Source organism: Aythya fuligula, chromosome 2 (genome assembly GCF_009819795.1).
Source record: "Aythya fuligula isolate bAytFul2 chromosome 2, bAytFul2.pri, whole genome shotgun sequence".
In the NCBI taxonomy this organism is placed as follows: Eukaryota; Metazoa; Chordata; class Aves; order Anseriformes; family Anatidae; genus Aythya; species Aythya fuligula.
In genome coordinates this window covers 38,287,528-38,306,452 of record NC_045560.1, presented here as the reverse complement: position 1 = coordinate 38,306,452, position 18,925 = coordinate 38,287,528, and the positions used below count along the sequence as shown (strand labels likewise).

At 39.5% G+C, this 18,925-nt stretch overlaps 1 protein-coding gene across 7 annotated transcripts in view; it reads left to right on the top strand.

Moving 5' to 3' along the window:
• SATB1 (SATB homeobox 1) overlaps positions 1 to 18,925 on the top strand; it is a 92,425-nt gene that overhangs the window by 59,000 nt on the left and 14,500 nt on the right. For all 7 annotated transcript variants that reach the window (XM_032181264.1, XM_032181268.1, XM_032181269.1 and 4 more), the window contains one exon: positions 7,673 to 7,828. In XM_032181264.1, coding sequence (XP_032037155.1) covers positions 7,673 to 7,828 — 156 coding nt within the window. The remainder of the gene's footprint in view (positions 1 to 7,672; positions 7,829 to 18,925) is intronic.

Below are 18,925 nucleotides of genomic sequence, written 5' to 3'. Positions count from 1 at the left end.
GGACTATTTCTTTAATTCTCCCCAAATGAAAAAGTCTGATAAACAGGTATCCAGAAATTCAGTGGTGCAGTTCTTGTGTCCGTAAATGAAATTCTTGATGCTGGTTTTAGGGTGCATGTGAAATAAAAGAGTGAACTGTAGGAATGCATATGATTTCCGTAAAGAAGAAATGCAGCTGGGAAAGAAACACTCCAAAAAATTCCGTACCTTTTCTGAAATCCTCTGCATTGCTGTGGCTCAGGGCTGTACTTTTACAAGGAAAAAACAAACTGATCTACAGATAGGTGGAAATCATGCTGTCGTAGATTCACTATGCAAAGCAAGGCTTTGGGACTCTGAAAATTTTGTGACAGTTGAATGTATAAACTCAAGGCAGTTTTTTTTAACTAAACAGGCTCAAGCAAGTGCCTAGGACTATATTCTGTACCTTTTCTGAATGCTACAAATTTCTGCAGATTATTTTTCAAATATTCCTGAAGCTAATGGATGCTAAGGACCACACAAGAGTAATGAATAATGAGAACATAGCAAAAGGGAGGACAGAAGATCTCTTCTGACCTGCTACAAGTACTTTTCACATGAAGGGGAGGAAAAAAAAAAAAAAAAAACCTCCAGAAAGAACAGACTGTACTAATGGTCTAATTTTGCTATCATTGACTGAGTTTTGTCTGTGAAATCCACTATAGATACTCTCCAAGATAAAGGAAGAGAGTCTATTTACATAGTAATGCTTTAGTGGGAAATAGTTAAGTATAGATAACTGTGTTAAGACAACATTTAAGTTTGGTTTAATATCTGAACCTGCTCCCACAGCCCAGGTAATTCAGAGCAAAGGCTAACCCTCCTTCTTAACTTATCTCTTTCTGCCAAGGTAATGTCTCACTCTGTCTCAAGTGGTCTTGGGCAATTTCACAGCTAAAGAACAAAGTTAATTACAGGACCTTCCAGAAGGATGTCGAGTCAGAGGTAGTCCTTGTATTGGTTTTAATTCACACTTTAAACTGAATAAATTTTCAGCCAGAAAGGCAGGCTTAGGGTTGGTTATAATTTTACTGGCAAAGCATACTGTAAGTCCACTTTTTTTTTTTTTTTTCAGTGGTGTTGGGAAGATGTATGTTGCTATTGTGTATTTGTTTACATTTACATTTTTTTTCCTGAGACTCCAGAGTATTGTTAACCTAATCACGACAGTTAAAAGTAGAAACAGCATATGGTTTTGTTTGGATCCTTTTTAAAAGGAAAACAGGTTAACAAGGAATCCTTATAGACTAATACTTGAGTTCTGTAGAACAAAACAAGTATTTTTCTAGTTATTGTTTGTCATTCAACAAAACATATAAGCACTTTATCTATTGGATGGATCGGGGATATAAATACCTCCAAGTCGGGATGCTGCAGAACTGTTTTAATTTGTTGCCAGAATTATCTGCCTATAAACACATGTAGCACTAGCCAGCTGCTAGTAGGTTCTGTAGGTTCTAAGATAGAAAATTGAAATGTCCATGGTAGTAACGCAAGTACAACACTTAATGCTAGAAATAATAATGAAATTATTCTATTAATTGCACTAGCAAATATAATTTTACAAATTGTACCAGAAACAAACAATTCTGCAAAATTATTAATGCAAGCTACTGCTCTGATTGCTGTCCCTCCACGCCCCAAGAAAAATGCCCACAGTTTATTGAATATTTGACACTAAAGAACTAAAACTACTAACAACATTATTACTAAAATTATTATAAACAGTTATTTAACATTCACTGTGTAGGAATAGAGCATAATATTTTTCTGGTTTAGCTGTGAACTTTTTGCATAACTACTGAAGGACAAAACAGACCATTTATCCTGACAACAGAATTTAGGCAAGAGCCAACATATTTAATGTTAAATCTTTAGACCAGTGTAACATTTGAAACAATTAAACTATGAAACCATGAAAAATGGGAGCTAATATGCCACACATGAAGGTTTATTTTGCAATTGCAAGTTATCAGTTTCGGAAGGATGTGAAAATAAACATCCTGAAAAGGATCTATTTTGCATTTTTGTGTTGCCAACTGGTGGCCAGACAGTAGAGCAGACTTAACCGTTTAGCAGCTGGGCTTGTTCAGTGTGAATTTTGCATACTATTACATGCAAAAACAGAAAGCGTGACCTTGGAGGTCTGATAGGATAGTAGGAACTCACCAAGCACAAACCCCAGTGCCTGAGTTAGAAGAAACTGCATTGAATTTATCTCATTTTTACAGCATTCTTACTAGTTGCTACTTGAGCTAATGTATCTGGATTGTTTCCAATTCTTTTTTGAAATCCTTTAAGAAGCTCTTTGTCCCCTTTACTTTTCCCTTTCTCTCTGACTTAAAAGAAAAAAAAGCAAAATTTTAATTTTTTTTTTTTTTTTTAGTTGAAATCATTAGCCTCTAATGCCTGAGCTTTCAGGAACATGTTTAGCCCTCTAAGCTGGTCAAGTTGTAAAAGTCTGCTGGCATCTTTCACACTGGTGGGCTAACCACAAAGAGACAGGGTACACAACAATTTTCCCTTGGATGTTGTTCACCTAGTCACCTTCTGGGGCAGAAGCCTGTCTGTCGGGCTCTTTCCTGGGGCAGTGGAATGTATAAATATTAACATCTCCATCAGGTAGATACTGCATGGAGAGCTAGTTCAACATTTCCAACCTAGAAGTGATTAATAAAACTTTTTTTTTCTTTTTTTTTTTTTCTTTTACTCGTTTCTTTCTCCCTCCCCAAGACATTCAGCTTGCAGATCACCCCACGGTGGTTCCTTTTCAGTGTTTCTAAGTCAAGCTCAGAGAATGGGTCAATGTCTACACACATTGCTTAGGAGTGGGAGGATGTGGGGATACATCATACTTCATAGCATACTTCAGGGGATGCTGAGTGTCAAATTGGGTTCAGGGTAGTTGGAGTTCCCCACAGAGTTGCTAGGGATGGCCTTTCCCTCTCATCATGGTAGTTCAGGGGCCATGGAGAATGAGTGCCGCCTCCTCCTCAGTACAACTTGTAAAGGATGGAGACTGGTGACCAACTTACAGATTTTCTTTTGCAATATATTCTAGTTAAAGCTTGTTAGCCATCCTGCAGTTATGAACAGTTCTGTCTCGGAACAGGTAATCTCAATTTCTGAAGAGCTGAGGAAGAAATCCTCTCCCCACCCATATTCACCACCAAAAAAAAAAAAGTGCTAACTCTACGGGCCCATCATCAGCCTGTGTAAAGACAGAGTACATGTAAAGTCAAGAGTAGAATATAATTTTAGCAAATGATTTTTTTAAGAAATATCCACAAATTTTACATGACTTATGGTTCTAGGTATTCAATGTAGAAAAAGCTTTCATTTTTATAAATATTATCCTGGCCTCCCTGTGACTACAAATAGAGTTCCTTCATGATAAGCAATTTCAGCTTGGATCCCAGAGATAGGATGTCACTTTTGAAAGACTGATCTTGAGCAGGACATGGCTTTGCTGGTGTTTGAGGACCAGTGAACTTCCACTTCAAGGAACTTCACATAATGACAGCTCCCTCAAAACTTCACAGTGGAGACCTGGACTTCAAACGCACAAACATCACAACCAGCAAAAAAAAAAATTATTTTGCTACAAAAATTCAAAATTTAGGTTGGTAGCCCTTGTGCCAAGTTGCAATTTAATGAAATTCAAAGTGAACCAAATAATAAATGCAGTCTTCTCCTTCCCCTGTGAAAACCACCATGGAGGAGAGTTAATGGAAACACTGACACTTAACTATAACTGCACTTCCAGGCGCCAGTGTAATAATGGAGTAGTAAACCTTGTCCTGATAAAAGCTGTTCTGAAAGCAACAGCATTTATTGTACCTCCTCTGCTATTTGCAGAGTAGAACTGAAAAGTAGTTTGTTTTGCCTGGAATGAACTACTTTATGAATTTTAATGTACGATGTAATATTAAAAGCTAAACCAGGATTAAAGAAGATTTTTGTTCCCAAGCTAAAACAGTACTTATGAGAATGTGTTATAAAAGATTTTTTTGTTTTAGTTTTGGTGAGGAAGAAATGAACGTCCATATTTATGGAGACCTCTTCAGATTAGTTATTTCTTCTACAATAGTCTCTACTTTGTTTGGGAAAAAAAAAAAATGAATCCAGAATTTCTTGCTACTGTAATTGGCCTTATCTGATGATAAGATATGTACCTAGGCAGGCCAGGAGGGGATAGATGTGCTATTTTTTGTCCAAGTGTTTTTAAACAACTAAATTGATTGGTGATAGGAAGATGGCCAAATGAGTTTCTGATTCTCAGTGTGCTACATTTATAAAATAATGCTCCCTTGTTCTGTAAGTAGTTGCAAAACTTGGGTACTGTCAAAAAAAAAAAAAAAAAAAAAAAAAGCTTATCTATGATTTCGTTTCTAAACAGAAAATGTGGCTATATGTGTGGGTGGGGTGAGAGGTTGTGTTTAAGTGTGGATGAGATGGGACATTATGTTTTGTTTTGTTTTTCTGTCCAAAATGAATACTGTTTTCACCTCCTCTCTCAAGTCCTGAAGTTGCACTGTTGAGGGCTTTTTTTGTTGTTGTTTGTTGTTTTTTTCTTTTTTTTTTTTTTTTTTCTTGTTTTGAGGAGGAGGGTGTTTTTCAACTCAGCTTCAAACAGCCTCTAGCTTGAACTCAATTCTAAATTCAACACAGCAGGCTAGATGCTTGCTATGTATAAATTATGAAACAGTTTTATGTATGGATATTCTCCAAGAGGTTAATTAGTATTATTGCATGGAATTCATCAGACCAGAGCAGACCAATGGTCCATCTAGTCCAGCCATAGTCTATACCTGATCTTTAAAGAGAAATTGTTAAGAAGCGGGGGAAGAATTTTTATACTTGGCCAGTGATGTAAATTGGAGAGGGCTAGGATATGGCCGTGAAGTACAACTCTCGATAATCCCCAAGCCCACTATTTTATAACTTTAAGACTTTCATTCTCCTGAAGATCTGTGGGCTAATAGGGCATCTTGATGAAGGTATTAGCATTTTCTATTGTTTATTTCCTAATTCAAGATCAGCAGAAGGCAACAGGGCAGTATGAGGTTGTTTGTTTGTTTGTTTTTTAACTTCAGAAACATTAGATGCCATTGAGTTTATTGTCTTCTATAAAGATAGATGTGATTTAACAACTAGAACGAGAATTTTCAGTAATTTCTGAGTTAAATGCATATCCATACTAAATTGAACGTGGAAAAATATAGACCAAGACACGCAATTTAAATTGTCTCCAATATGGTGTGTGAATTCTGTTCTTTGATGATCTGGCTGTTCACCCCACAGCTCAGTTCAGTAGTCTATGAAGTACTGCTATGACGTGAAGCTGTCTTTTGAAGCTAAGTAGCAATCAGAAAGTCAGTATGCTTGCAGAAAAGAGACATTCTGATCAGGAACACAAGAGCAAAGCATTTCCTTCCCAAAAGATGCCACGTCTCTTCTTCCCGAGAGAACCCTCCAAGATTAGATAGAGGTTAGAAGTATTTCTTTTGGAAGGAGTGAAATAACTTTGCCAAAATTTAAATCTCTGGTCCAAGATGATGTGTTGACAAAGCCATCACATTTTAGTTTTCTAAGTTAGCTTAGCCTGATTTTTATATGTGCACAGTGAGGGCTCTCTCCAATAGTAAATTTAATGTCCCCATTGTTCATCAGTTATCTTATAGTGAGTCCTTTCCATTTAAAGGTTATAAAATTTCCACTGATTTTGTATTTTTCAAATTATATCACTGCATGGTGTTCAGGAGATGCACCTGCTCTTGTGGCCTCATGCTAGTCTGCTCAGCGTGAGGCATGTGTTTTCCCACCCTGCGATGTGAATAAGAGGAGGTTCGTGGTGCTGCTTCTCATGCTGTTCACTGCCTGGTGCCAGGACCGTTTCTGAGCAGCCCTTGGTCCAGGCTTGACCATCCTTTACTGTAGTATCACCCATTAAATGTCACACTGCAGAAAAGGAAACACTTCACTGTCCTGGTCACTGCTGCAAGGTACTGGTTATTTTCAGATGGAAAAAAAAGTCATGTACAGTCAGACTGTATGAACGAGTTCTGGGATTTTTTTTTTCCATTTCCCTTTTGATTTAGGATTCCTGTTCTCAGACACTAGAAAGACTAATGCCTGTCAGTAGGAGGCAGGTGGAAGCATGTGCCTTGTCCATGCCGAGGTTTTGCCATTTGCTGCAAATGATGAGGTGTTAGCACAGCGCTGGAAATGCCTGATAGACAAATAAGGCTCAGCAGAAGTGGCATGCACTCCCAGTTTCTGGGCTAGATTATTTTATTTTAAAAGTACCACAGAGGATAGTTAGGCTAAATTGAGCATGACATTTCTAGGAAAAAAATGGACCAATGATTTGCCTAAGTATGTCCCTCACCCAAACCCTTTCCTTCTCATATTGGTAGACCTGTGACATGAAAGCTCATATAAAAGTGAGATTAGAAGATGAATTGTCATGCTCTAATGATTTCCCTTTGAACTCTAAGGGACTTAAGAGCACAGGAAGATGCTGACTTGCTCTGGATTAAACTGATAGTGAAACTGGTTTTAGACACATCCTTGAGAGTAGGCTGAATCACCTTCTGGAATTGCCTGTCTCTGGCCATTAACTTAGAGGTAGCCTGAATGACTAACTTAGGCAAGACAGCTAACTTCAGAATGGCTAAACTAATTCAGCTCCCTACAACTTCAGTATGAACCAATTTGAACTGAAATCTAAAGGCTTGATTTTGTTTCATCACCTTGAGGGTTCTTGGCAGAAATACAGCCTCTGAAAGTCCTTAAATCTCAGGCAAGCACTGCAAGAGGAGATCCTAAAGGAAGATGCTGTCCTTAACTGTTGACAGTATTGTAGGGATATTCTGAGGTGTTTCTCAGTGTACTTGCTAATTTTTTGTACCTTTCAACTGATACCGCACAAACTACAGATGCAGCTAACATAGAAGAGGCAATATTGTAGTTATTCTGCCTTATTTTCGTGTTAGTTTCTTTAAACTGGATTGCAAGAAGAATACATACTTGAAAATGCATATTTGATGTATGTAAGTGAAATACAACCAGCATTAATAGTTTTAAGATAAGCCTATCTTGATTTCATTAGTGAGATTAAAGTATGCATTAATCTAAATTGTTGCTTTCTTAAAAACAGCTTAAGAATTAAACTGATCAGACAATATGTTAAAAGGTTAAATCTAAAGCAACAGATTTTCTACATCACAATTCTTTTGAGTGTACTGGACGTAAGGCATTTTTCTGTTGTTCTTTATATTATTGGAAATACTTCTGTGCTACAGTTAAATTTTTTACTTAAATTGTCCAGGGCAAAGAAATCTTGTAAGGATTCACAAGTCTCTACAAGACTGTTTGACAGATTTCCACCTAATTTGTTTTATGACATGGAAATTCACAGTGGTCAGCTAAGAGTAACTTGTATTTCAGATGCATTCACCTGTTACAATATGCTGAATTATCTTGTTTCCCAGTTGCCTGAACTATGGATAACTTATAATGTTAAGTTACCAAAAAGCTGAAAGAATATAAGAGCAGTACTGAATAAAAGGAATAAAATGGAAAGGGGAAAGAATGAGAGGAAAATAACTTTTTCATAATGAAAAATGTCTCATAACATATTTTCTAGGTCAAAACTGCTACTATCGCTACAGAGAGGAATGGAAAAACAGAAAATAATTCCATGAACATTAATGCTTCCATTTATGATGAGATTCAGCAGGAAATGAAGAGAGCTAAGGTGTCTCAAGCACTGTTTGCAAAGGTGGCAGCAACCAAAAGCCAGGTAAAGTTCCTGGGGCGTAACGGCCTCTCTTTTTTCCCCCATCTGGTTTTGACCTGCTTCTGTGTAAGTTATAGTGGCTGGACGTGGGTTAGCATGATGGCACAGTGCCACAATTTGGAGTTCATTGTTGAGTTCAAAGGTAACGTCTGGGTACTGTTTATTCACTGTCCCATGCAGCTCAGCAAGTGCTGGTTTCATAAATACACAGTTGGCATGGATGAGGCAAAAATGGTGTGCGAGCTATCTATAGTGGTGCTGAAGGTAGGCTTTGGTGTTTTAATTACATGGGCTGTAACAAGGAACACCGGGGTTCTGATTTTTGCTAAAATGATGAGTCAGAAACGGGGTTCAGTGAGGCTGTGCGTTGAAAGTGGGGCAGAATTGTCCAGGTCCAGAGGAAAAAAAAAAAAAGCACATGGTCATACAAGGTACATCTGAAAAAGCATGTCTTTGTGGCTGCTTGGTTACTTGTGCAGGGGCTTACAGTCATATTGCATATTCAGTTTTAAGCTTCTGTTATGTGGTTTTCTATGCTATTTTCTTCAACTGAAGAATTTCTGTCAAGTTTAGTGGCAAGAGAGGGAAATCAGTGAGCACTTGTTGGTTGTGATTACCATAAGTGACATGTCTTCTGAGAAAGATCACTGGAGTATGCAAAAGCATTGATGTAAGTGAGAATGTACTCAAAAAGCAACTCAAGGAAAAACATATAGAAAAATGGAAATGAATAGAACCACAGTTATACCAACACTTGAAAGAAATGTCAAAGGCACCACTCCTTGCAACATTAAATCTTCACATCAGATTAAATGTTAAGTCCAGTTAGTCACTTTTCCTTTACTTTTCTAAAACTCACTCTTAGAAAAACACATCCTCTTCCAGAGAAAGCTGCAAGCTATCAAGTTAGACCAGTGTTTCTTGGGCCTTCAGCATTTTGATGTTGATTTTCTTTTTAAATTTATTTGACTTTTGACTTCTATGGTGTTTCCATTTTGGAGTTTACTGCATTTTGTTGTACAGAAAGGATGAACTTTTCTCTTAAGTTATATGCTGTAAGGAGTATTTAAAGGGATATTTTGGAAATGTTATATCAAAATGATTAAACTCAAGCTGTGGACTGTAAAAATTATAGCTTTATAGGCCACATGCCTGCCTACCCTTCAATCACTGTCAAAGTGATAATTTCTACAATAATATGTTTCTTTTATTGTGGGATTCTAAACGCCAAGTGCTGTTTAAACATTAAACTGAATTGTTTATGTTAGTGCTGTACTCAGTGTGTCATACATCAGGCCACTATAATCTCCCATGGAATGTAAAAATTCTGTCATGAATCATGGCTTGTATATCAGAAATTACTGTAATTTTGATTGGAAATTACAGGGCTCTTGAAATGTTTCTAATTATGATAGAATGTTACAGCAGCTCCCAACCTGTGTGCTCCTCAGATGTCTTTATTTACATGTCAAGACCAGGGGCTAGAGAGCTGTCCGTTTTCTACACCTTCCCCATCCCTTTGCAGTTCTCCACAAAACTAAGGTATGAATCTGATCTACTGGTCCACGTCATTTCGATCTGAGTTTATGTCATAGAGTATTTATTTAAGGGTGTAATCTTAAAATTTCTAGGCAGGACAGCTCTTCCAATTGTGATTTTAAAAAAGAAAGGTAATCCCTTTTCAAATCAGCACAGGAAAGACAAAGGCTTCCAAAGGATGAAGGGCATTCTTTTTAGAGTATTAGTATAAATTTTCAATTCTTGTGCAGATTGTGCACAAGGCTGTACAAGACAAACAAGAGAAAATGCTTAGTTCTTTTCCCTTTCATTCTGGAAATTATGCCTTTATTTTCAGAGGCTGTGTTTTCTCCTGGATTTAAGCAAGCTAATGTTAGGTTTTTTTTTTTAATTTATTAAGGAAATTCTCAAGACTGTACTTAGCCAAAGTGCCATTTGTAGTAGAAACCTGCCTCACAGAAGTAACTTCATAGGTAACTGGACGCATTTTGTTTCCTCTAACTAGTTCAGTACAAGGCAGCCAATCAATATATTTTTTTTAAATATGTAACAAAGCCATGTATAGTAAAGGAGATATCTGTCATGTAAAAAAATCTTCATTGGAGCTTGTCAGTAGTACAGAGAAATATTTCTTGGGGCAAAGAAGTTTGTCTTGCATGAACCAGAGACTTGTTCAAACATATTCTTTAAGAGGCTCTTACATAGCTCATTCTTCTTTTTTTTTTATTATTATTATTATTATTTTTTTTTCTTTTGGGGATATTGGTTTCTCACTCAGGACTGGAAAACCTGGGATAATCAATTCCAGTTAAAATGAAAAGTCTGGAGAACACATAGCAGAAAATGATGTGCTGGTTAAAAATGGTTTTTTTTGTGTGTTTTTTCTTTTTTTTTTTTTTTTTTTAAACCTCACCAAAATTGAATATTCTTCTCCCATTTAAAAACTTGATTAACTGCTGGATGTAAAGTCTGCAGTTTTGGTATAAAACAGTGTGTGACCTAAAGCAGTGACCCAGTGGACAAAAATAGTTGTTTGCTGGAGGGCTTTTTTCTTTCACAAACCAGAAACTGGTTTGTGTCAACATTAGATTGGGCCTCTAACTAAGCAACCAGCATCTGCAAGGTGGCTGGGCTTGCCCGAGTCAGGAGACTGCAGATAATGTTCTGCTGACTAGAGCACTTTGAACAGAAGAGCTGTTAAATGATGCGCTACAGAAGTTTCTATTTAGGTAGCGCTGAGGTAAAAATCGAGAGCATCCTCCCTTGTGCTGTGTTAGCGCCTTCAGCAGCAGTTACCTGCTTCACTGAGGACCATACGTGAGGACCTGATGCTCGACGGACCCAGTGGGCGCAGGGGCTGGGTGCAGCAGATGTCATAGCACAGGGCAAGGGAAGGATGACGGCAGCAGGAAGAGATTGCAGTGATACCAGTGAGATTGTGCTCTGCCCTAAGTGAGTGGTGATTTGCATACTTGCAGTTTCACGGTGCACTTTGCTGGCGACTCACTCAAAAACTGCTGGTTGACTTTCCTGACTTTCCTGAAGAAATAGATTGGAATGAGTTTGGGGTTGTAGCTAGGAGATTCCTCCCAGTGTTGGATTATTTTCCCATGCAGGAATGTACACAATAAGTGTATTTCAGAAAATCCTATGTATTTAAGGATCAATATATTATCTGCAAAATAAATTCAAATTATGTTAAATTCAAAATATGTACTTTAAAAGTTATGATGATCATACTAAAGAATTCAGGAAAATGTCATAATTAAAAATGCTTGAATACATAATATATTTGGGGGAATTTAGAATTGTAATCAGCAAAACACCTACTATCAGTATTTAAAGTCTTACATCTTTATTGCATTTGGCCTGCATAATAGGCCTGCAATTTTTTTGTTAGGTTGTGTTGAAAAGAGAGCTTTAGAAAAACACATAAAAATAAAAGACAGAAATATTTACCAAGTGCTTTGTCTCTGCTCCCTGGTTTTTTTTTGTGAAAGAAAGGCAGAACTAACAGCATTATTTGCTAAAATTTAATCAGCACACCTGAATAAGTCGAAATGAAAAGAATCCACACACATAACATTTTGTGTGGTATGCATTACTTTTACAATTTAATCATATTTGGGTTTTATTAAATTTATTACCTAACAGTCTGATTCAAATAATTCTGAGAGCACATTCTTAATTTCGTTACTTCAAAAAAAAAAAAAAAAAAAAAAAGTTGATTTGTGTAATGATCATTAAGGCATCATGGTTCAGTAACTGTGCATTGGTTACAATGTTTTCATGTGGGAGCTAGGGATGAAGGTTTTTTTGATGGTGACAGATGCTGAAATCTAATTTTATTCCATAAAAACAAACAAGGAAACAAACAAACAAACAAACAAAAACCTAAAAGCCCCGAGAGATAAGGGAAGTAGAGACTTGTAGTGCTCCTACATTTTTCTGTATTTTGGGAAGTTATGTCTATGTCTTATCCTTGAAAGCTATGGCCTGTGCATGCTGGTATGAAATGAGGAAGAAAGCAAAACTTTGATGAAAATCAGTTTATGTTGCAAAAGCTGTCTTAAATTTAAGAAATTACAATTTGCAAAACCTGAATTGATACCAACTTCCATATCTCTGAGAGTCCTATGCACTATAATATAAAGCTGTTTGCCTGGTTTATTATACCTAAGTAATTTTAGGTTATAGTACGGTAACTAGGTAAAATAGATACCCCTCTGCAGCTTCAGTGCATTTTGAATTACTGCGCGTGTGCAGATAGGTATCAGATGCCCTTCCTTCTCCCTGAATAAAAATGTCTGTATGTTGAAGCCTGTGGTTGCTGAGGCACTTGGCTCTTCCAGGATCACACTCTGATTATAATGTTGGAATAAAACAAATAAGAATTTAGCCAAACCTACAGAAACGTCATGTAATTAAAGAGGGTTTTGACCCGTTACTTCTGAGCTGTTGCACAGTGTTGCCTAATTTCCTGTCCCTCTGTCCCCGTCTTTCAATTCGGTTAGGCAGTTATCCTCTTTGAAATGAATAGTTCTGCATGCAAACCATGGAGGTGCCATCAGTGGTTTAGACCACGCTACAGACTCCACCCTAAGCCATCGCACAAGTATTTCGTGCAGTGGTATTTTATCAGAAGTGTTCAACTTAGCCTTAGTATGCACCTGGAGTTCCCTCCTCTGGAGCTCTGCATGGGAAGGTGCATGGGGTAGGACTGAAAGAGCATCTCCCACTTGCGAGTAGATTGGAAGGAGTTAAATGGGAAGGGAATGCTAAACATTGGCACTAAAATTGCTTTTGGCATGCAAATACCATGCTTTTCCTGACATAAATATTTTCAGAATAGGCCATTAGAGTTCAGGTATATAAAACCCTGCTTTTACTGGAAATTTTAATGTTGTAGTAAACCCAGAGATTTATAGTGAAAAATTGATGTCTGTTATCTCACTTTTATCTTTTAACCAGCAGTTTTATAAATGCTATATCTTTGATCTGGCTTTTTCCATCTAGAGACTGAGCTATATATTCTTAATAGGAAAGTCGTTTTTAAACAGCTTCCCACATTGAACAAGCACAGTATTGTGGATCTGGCACGAAGATGTAACATGCCATTACTGCAGATATATAACGATCTATTCAACTATTTTCAAAGGGGGGGGGGGGGGGAAGAAACCTTTTTATAAGCAGGAGTAACCCTCTGGTAAAAATGTGGCTTTAAGGGGAGGGGAGGGGGGGGTCACAATTTATTTCCAAAGCTGTTTCCTCCCAGAGCTGCATCTCATGCTGTCCTGGGGCAGTCCAGCCTGGGGGCTCGGTCCTTCACCCCACTCCTCTGTGAAGTTGTCTCCTGCTTTGTCTCCCTACGAGCAGCTGAGTCACTTCCTGTTTTTAAATCTTGGCTTAAAACCTCCTTTTTTCCCCCCTCTCAGCTTACAATGGGCTCACTGTGGAGTGGGGAGGGATGCTGCACAGGCAGCCACAAGGTAGAAATAAAAACGTGCTCCGAGGTCTTCCGCCATCCCTCGCTTCCACCTGGAGATAAACCCCTCGCCCTCGCAGGAAGGCGAGATAGCAAGCGTTAGCAGCAGAAGCACACCATGCAACAGCCTCTCCCTTTATTTTTTTTCCATGTCCCCCCCTTCACTCCCCGCGGGGATTGCTCTGGCAGTTGAAGACGTGCCATGAGCAGCAGGAGCTGGGATGGGATCCGGTGTCAGCAGGGACGGGAGAGGAAGAGTGTGAACCGAGAAGGCAAGATGGGCTCCTGTGCTTGATCAAGAATGGCCCCATAAAGCAGCGTGTCATTCAGTGAAACTGTGAAACTTGGCAGATAAAGCTGATTTGCTTCTTTCACAAAATATCGTATGGCAGAGGCAGTGTGTTCTGCCTCGCCCGGGTCGGATGCAAAGAGATTTTCGGGTTTCTATTTGCAGGAACAAAAGGAGTGCTTAGAGCACTCCAGGTCCTTCCTCTGCCTGTGTCTTAATTTTGTTTATATTGTGTCTTCTCAGAAATAAAGGTTAAAACCTTAGGAAATTTCTGAAGGATTTTTTTTTTGAATTCTTTCTCAGGCAATAGAAAAATGAGGTCCAGTTAGCTGGCTTATTGCTTACTCCAGGCAGAACCTGAGAAGGTCTGGCAGCAGTCCTGGCCATCCCTGTTTTATGGACATGACCTTGGTTAAGCAGGTTGTCTTCAGCGAGTCTTGGGTTCCCACTTGTAAAAAGTAGACAGCAACTTTTTTGAATCAACAGCGATATGTTGAAGAGTGTAAGCCTGAAAATCTCTGAGGCAGTTCATATCAGTGTGCAATTGCCCATGGAAATCTGTGTGGAGGGGAAAAAAAAGCATTAAAACCCTGATAGAGTTGAAGCCAAAGAAAAAGGTTCAGTATGGAAAATACTTCACTCGTAAGAGGACAATACTGACCACTTCAAGCTGCTCCTGGGGGCCGGGCAGCCCTTTCAGCACGTAAGGCAAAGGTTGGGTTTGTTGACACACGGATTGAAGAGTGTGCTTCGCAAGTGTACTCTACATGTGGGGTCAAACAGCTCTTGCAAGAGGCTCCCAGAGAGGTGGGTTGAGGAGCTGGTAGCAGTTTCCAGAAGCGCCGCATATTTGAGCCCTAAGGAGAGATTTCCCAGAGGAATGCAGTGCACACCTGCCTGGCATTACTCGGGAGTTAATGCTTAATGCTTTCACGGTCTCATCCTGCAGCGCATCCCTTCGAGGCACTGGGGTTGGGGCTGCTGAGCACTGGGCAGGATGCAGCCCCATCTCACAGGTGGCCAGGAGCAGCATTCATGACTCTTGCTTGGGTGGTTTTGTCCAGTGGAAGGAGCACGGTAGGGGGGAGAAGCGATGAGAGCTGCAAGTTTAAGTTGTCAAATGTACAAATGACAAAAGAGAGCCAAGTAGGGAAAGCTTTTTACAAAATATAAAATTCTGTTAAGGAAGCAAGACGGCACAACATAAGGAATGTTTGGTACATGTTATTGCAACTGAAAAATCAGAGTATGGAATGAATTATAATGTAGCATAATCCATAATTTTACAGTTTTCATTTTGAATTATTTATCTTATTTGATTTGATTAAAGATAAAACCAGCTAACAATATCTTGAACATCTCTTCATGTCTTAATGACAAATGAAAGATGTCCTTATTATAGCTTCCCAATTTAAAAAAAAAATAATGTACCATTTCTGTATAATTCCCTTTTCTTTTTAAAGCACATTTCAGACATGCATTGTGTACACACGATTCCATAACCCATCAGGCTTCAGTGTTGCCTCAGTACCTCTGATTCAGTAAATCAGATCATAGGCAGCATGCTGTCATATAATAAGGTGTCTGATCCTTATTACCAGTTTGTTGATGCACAGACTCCTTCAAATTGACCATTGCAACACATGGTTTCCCCTGAAACTAGCTGTGATAATTAGCGTGGCTCTAATGAGACAGAATGTCACTGATCTTGTGCTGAACTGTCGAGTATCGACGCTACGGATGGGAACTGTCAAAGCTTGCCATCTGTGACAGAGCTTGGCATATTCCATTTGCAAGGTAGAGCATGCTCAATAGACTGTTTTTAAACAAATGGTCCATTTCTTGATTAGGGCTCTGTGTTCTGCTACCGTGGAAGACTTTATATTAGAGTGAAACTTTTTTCTTTTTTTTCTTTTTCTTTTTAATTTCTTTTTTCCCCCTTTTTTTTTTCTGGGGTAAGCTCATTAGGAAATGAAAACGTTACTAATTCTCAATCCAGTGCCTTCAATCCTTTTAACCGTGGCCTATCAGCTTTTTGGGGAGAGGCGGGGGGAGCCGATCATGTATTTGTTCTCCTTCCTTCCCCAGTTATCTTAAGGTGGTTATTCTAAGGCTACCACTTCTTCTGGGCTTTTACCTGATTTTGAAGCAGTGAGGGATATGGACAGCGTAGTTTTAAGAGACAGAGGAGCAAAAATTAAACCAAAGTCCTGGATCCTGCAAAGCGGGAGCACATGCGGCCGGGATGAAAGCATCGAGACGATCGAGAGAGCAGGGCAGCCAGGCTCCCGAGAGCAGCCCTGCAACGCGCCCTGCGAGAAGTCCAGCGCTGCTTATCATTCCAAAATATGCTTTGTTGCTTTTTATTTCCTCCTTCCCTGGCAGACCACACAGGGCTTGTTCTGAAGAACATTTTCACTAATCTGATCAGGCAGCCAAATACGCCGGGAAAACTGCTTTAATGATCCCACTAATTACCTCAAGTCAATATGAACTGTATTATTAGACTGAGGGAAAATATTCCATTAGGTCTCCCCCTTGGGAGTTTCTCCGCTTTGTGATGTCACCGGAGCCTTCGCCCTCTCGCTTGTAATTAATTTTATTTACACACGCAGGCACGCACAAGGTCACACCTGCACAACCGGAGCTGGCCGGGGAGCGAGTGGCACTCAGGCTTAATCAGATCTGTCATAATTACCATTCTGCATGTTTCTGACACACGCTGTGAAATATTTCAATTTAACTGCCGCTACCAGCACAACCAGATGTAGTGTGAGTGTGGCTGCATTGGAAATATTATTCCTCAGGATAAACTCTCTCCTCCTCCTTTTTCCTCCCACCCCCTCTCCCTTTTACAGCTAATGTGGCACAGAAGCTGATGTATCCTGTAAATCTTGAATGCAGCGCTAGATTGATAACAGCAGATTAGACAGTTTAACCACAAACAGCTTGTTCATTTTTCACAAATGAAAACCACATGTGGTGTAACTAAAATTTCAGGCTCTTTTTTTTTTTTTTTTCTCTCCTCTTTGGTTGTTGTTTCCTTTTGTGCGTGTGTGTGTGTTGAGGTCTGCCTTTCGCTGCAAAGGAGCGAAATAAACGGGTAAACATATGGGGGGGGGGAGAGACACTGCTTTCTTTGGAGATTATTTCTCCATGACCTTTATTAAAAACCTTCCTTGCTTTGGCAAAGAAATCCGATATCACACGGGGGGGTTGCCTCTCACTCTGAGACTTTCTAATCTCTGTTTTATGCCCACTTATTAAAGAAGTCATCCTACTGTGCTGTTTTTCAAAATAACATGCCAGCAAACACCTTGCTTCAAGAAGATCTTCTAACCAAAAAATTGAGCCTTTGCCGCCACCTGAATTTAGCAGAAATAAAATTTTCTGCCAAAGTTTTTCTCCATGAATTTTGTCCCTGTGCTATCTCTTTCTTTTTCCTCCTCCTTTGGGGAGAAGATACTGTTTTTTAAAGAATTATCAAAGTGTTGAGAATTTCGGCAAATGAAGAATTGATTTTTTTAATGAAAACACTCCAGTATTTCCTATGAAAACAGGTTACAATTGGGTTTTAGGAGTCAAAATGTTGTCTATAAATTGATACTTTTTTTTAGAAATCCAATTTTTTCAGTTCAATTTCTCAGCTAGTTAAACAGCCTTCAATACTTAGTTAGGCTTTGTAAAACCATCTACTCTTTAGTAGATCACTGTTGGTTAGTTTTCTTACACAAAGAAAAAAAAAAAAAGCAGTTTTGATTGAAAGTTTTAATTAAAAGTGTCTAAAACATTTCTTACAGCAAGGAAAAAAATGTGTGTGTTGTGCAACTGAGCAGATTCCCCAAATGATGCTGCAGGTATTGTCAGGTGAGATGAGTGGTGCCACACAGCTGAGAGAAATTTCTCAAATCTAATCTGTAATAAGGCTTCCAAGGGAGGCTTAAAAGAAGTGGCTTCAGTAAGCAACCGCTTTAGCCATTGCCACTGACTTGCGATGAGGTGGCAATATCGAAAGTGCATGAAACGTGCAAGGAAGACTCGGTGTTCAAAGATAGTTGAAAAAAAAGCACATAGGGTAGTGTTTGAATGCCACAGATGGCCTGATTTGCAGAGGAAAATCTCGCTACATGATAACCCCCCAGCCTGGTGCAGGCAGAGCACATGCCCCAAGCTGTGCCCGCACAGCCTGGCCCCAGTGCTGAGCTGCAGCAGGGCAATGCAGGTGTGCTGCCAGCCGCCAGTGCTTCACGGCACCACCACCTCTGGGACGTATCCCCGGGGTCCCTGTGGACCCTACGTGAGCAGGTAACCTCTGTACGTGCAGTAGGAGCCCCGGAGGTGCCGTGGCTGCTGATGATTCCAAAATAAGTCCAGGGTAAGGCAGAGGAGGAGAGGAAGCGAGAAAGCTAAGCGTGAACTGTCAGGATGCTCGCAAGGGTCCAGAAATCCATCTCTCATTTCTTGCAAAGCTATTTGAAAATAGCAATGCAGTCTGGAAGCACTGGATTGCCAAGAGAAAGAAAGTGTGGCACCCTCTCCCACCTCCTTTGAGTCTTTTGTTTTCAATTTCTCTTTCCTAGGTAGAGGTGTTTCGATTCCTACACTCCAGATGCGTGAATCAGCTCCTCCTCAGGCAGCACCTGCTGTCTGCCTGACAAGAGGTGCTGTTTCTGGCAGGATGGATTTTCTTAATCTCTCTTCCTGCTTTCTGTATCCTCACCTTCTGTTTTGCTTTCCTCTCATCACCTTCACTAATCCCTGTAGCTATACCTCTCTTCTTAGCCTTTCCTTGACTTCTTCCCACCTTGTCTACATGCTCACCATCACCTTGTGCTCCATCTGCCCCTCTCTCCTGTCCCACTGCTGTTCTCTGCATGTCGGAACTGTGTGTAGGGCATCTCACCCAATGTGTATTTCCCACCCCTTCTTCATTGCCAATGCAGGTTAGTGATATGTAGGGGCTTCTGAGGTCTCAGTATATTGGGTTTTTAACATGAAACTAAGGTATTTAAAAAAAAAAAAAAAAAAAAAAAAAAAAAAAAAGGGAAGAAGAAAAGTCTGAGTGAGCTGTACAGGAGTTAATGGCATACTGAAATGAAAACAAAGCTGTAGTGCCAGAGCTGAGGAAGAGGCTGAGGAGCCCTTGGTTCCCGGCACTGGGGGAAGCAGGGCACCAAGTAAACAGTGCAGAAAACAAAAGAGAGCAAAATGCATAACTAAACAGGATGCGGCAGGGTAAATTTCATCCTGAGAAACCGAGGGCTACAAAATACGCTGCTGCAAAGAATAAAGGCATCTTCTGCAAACG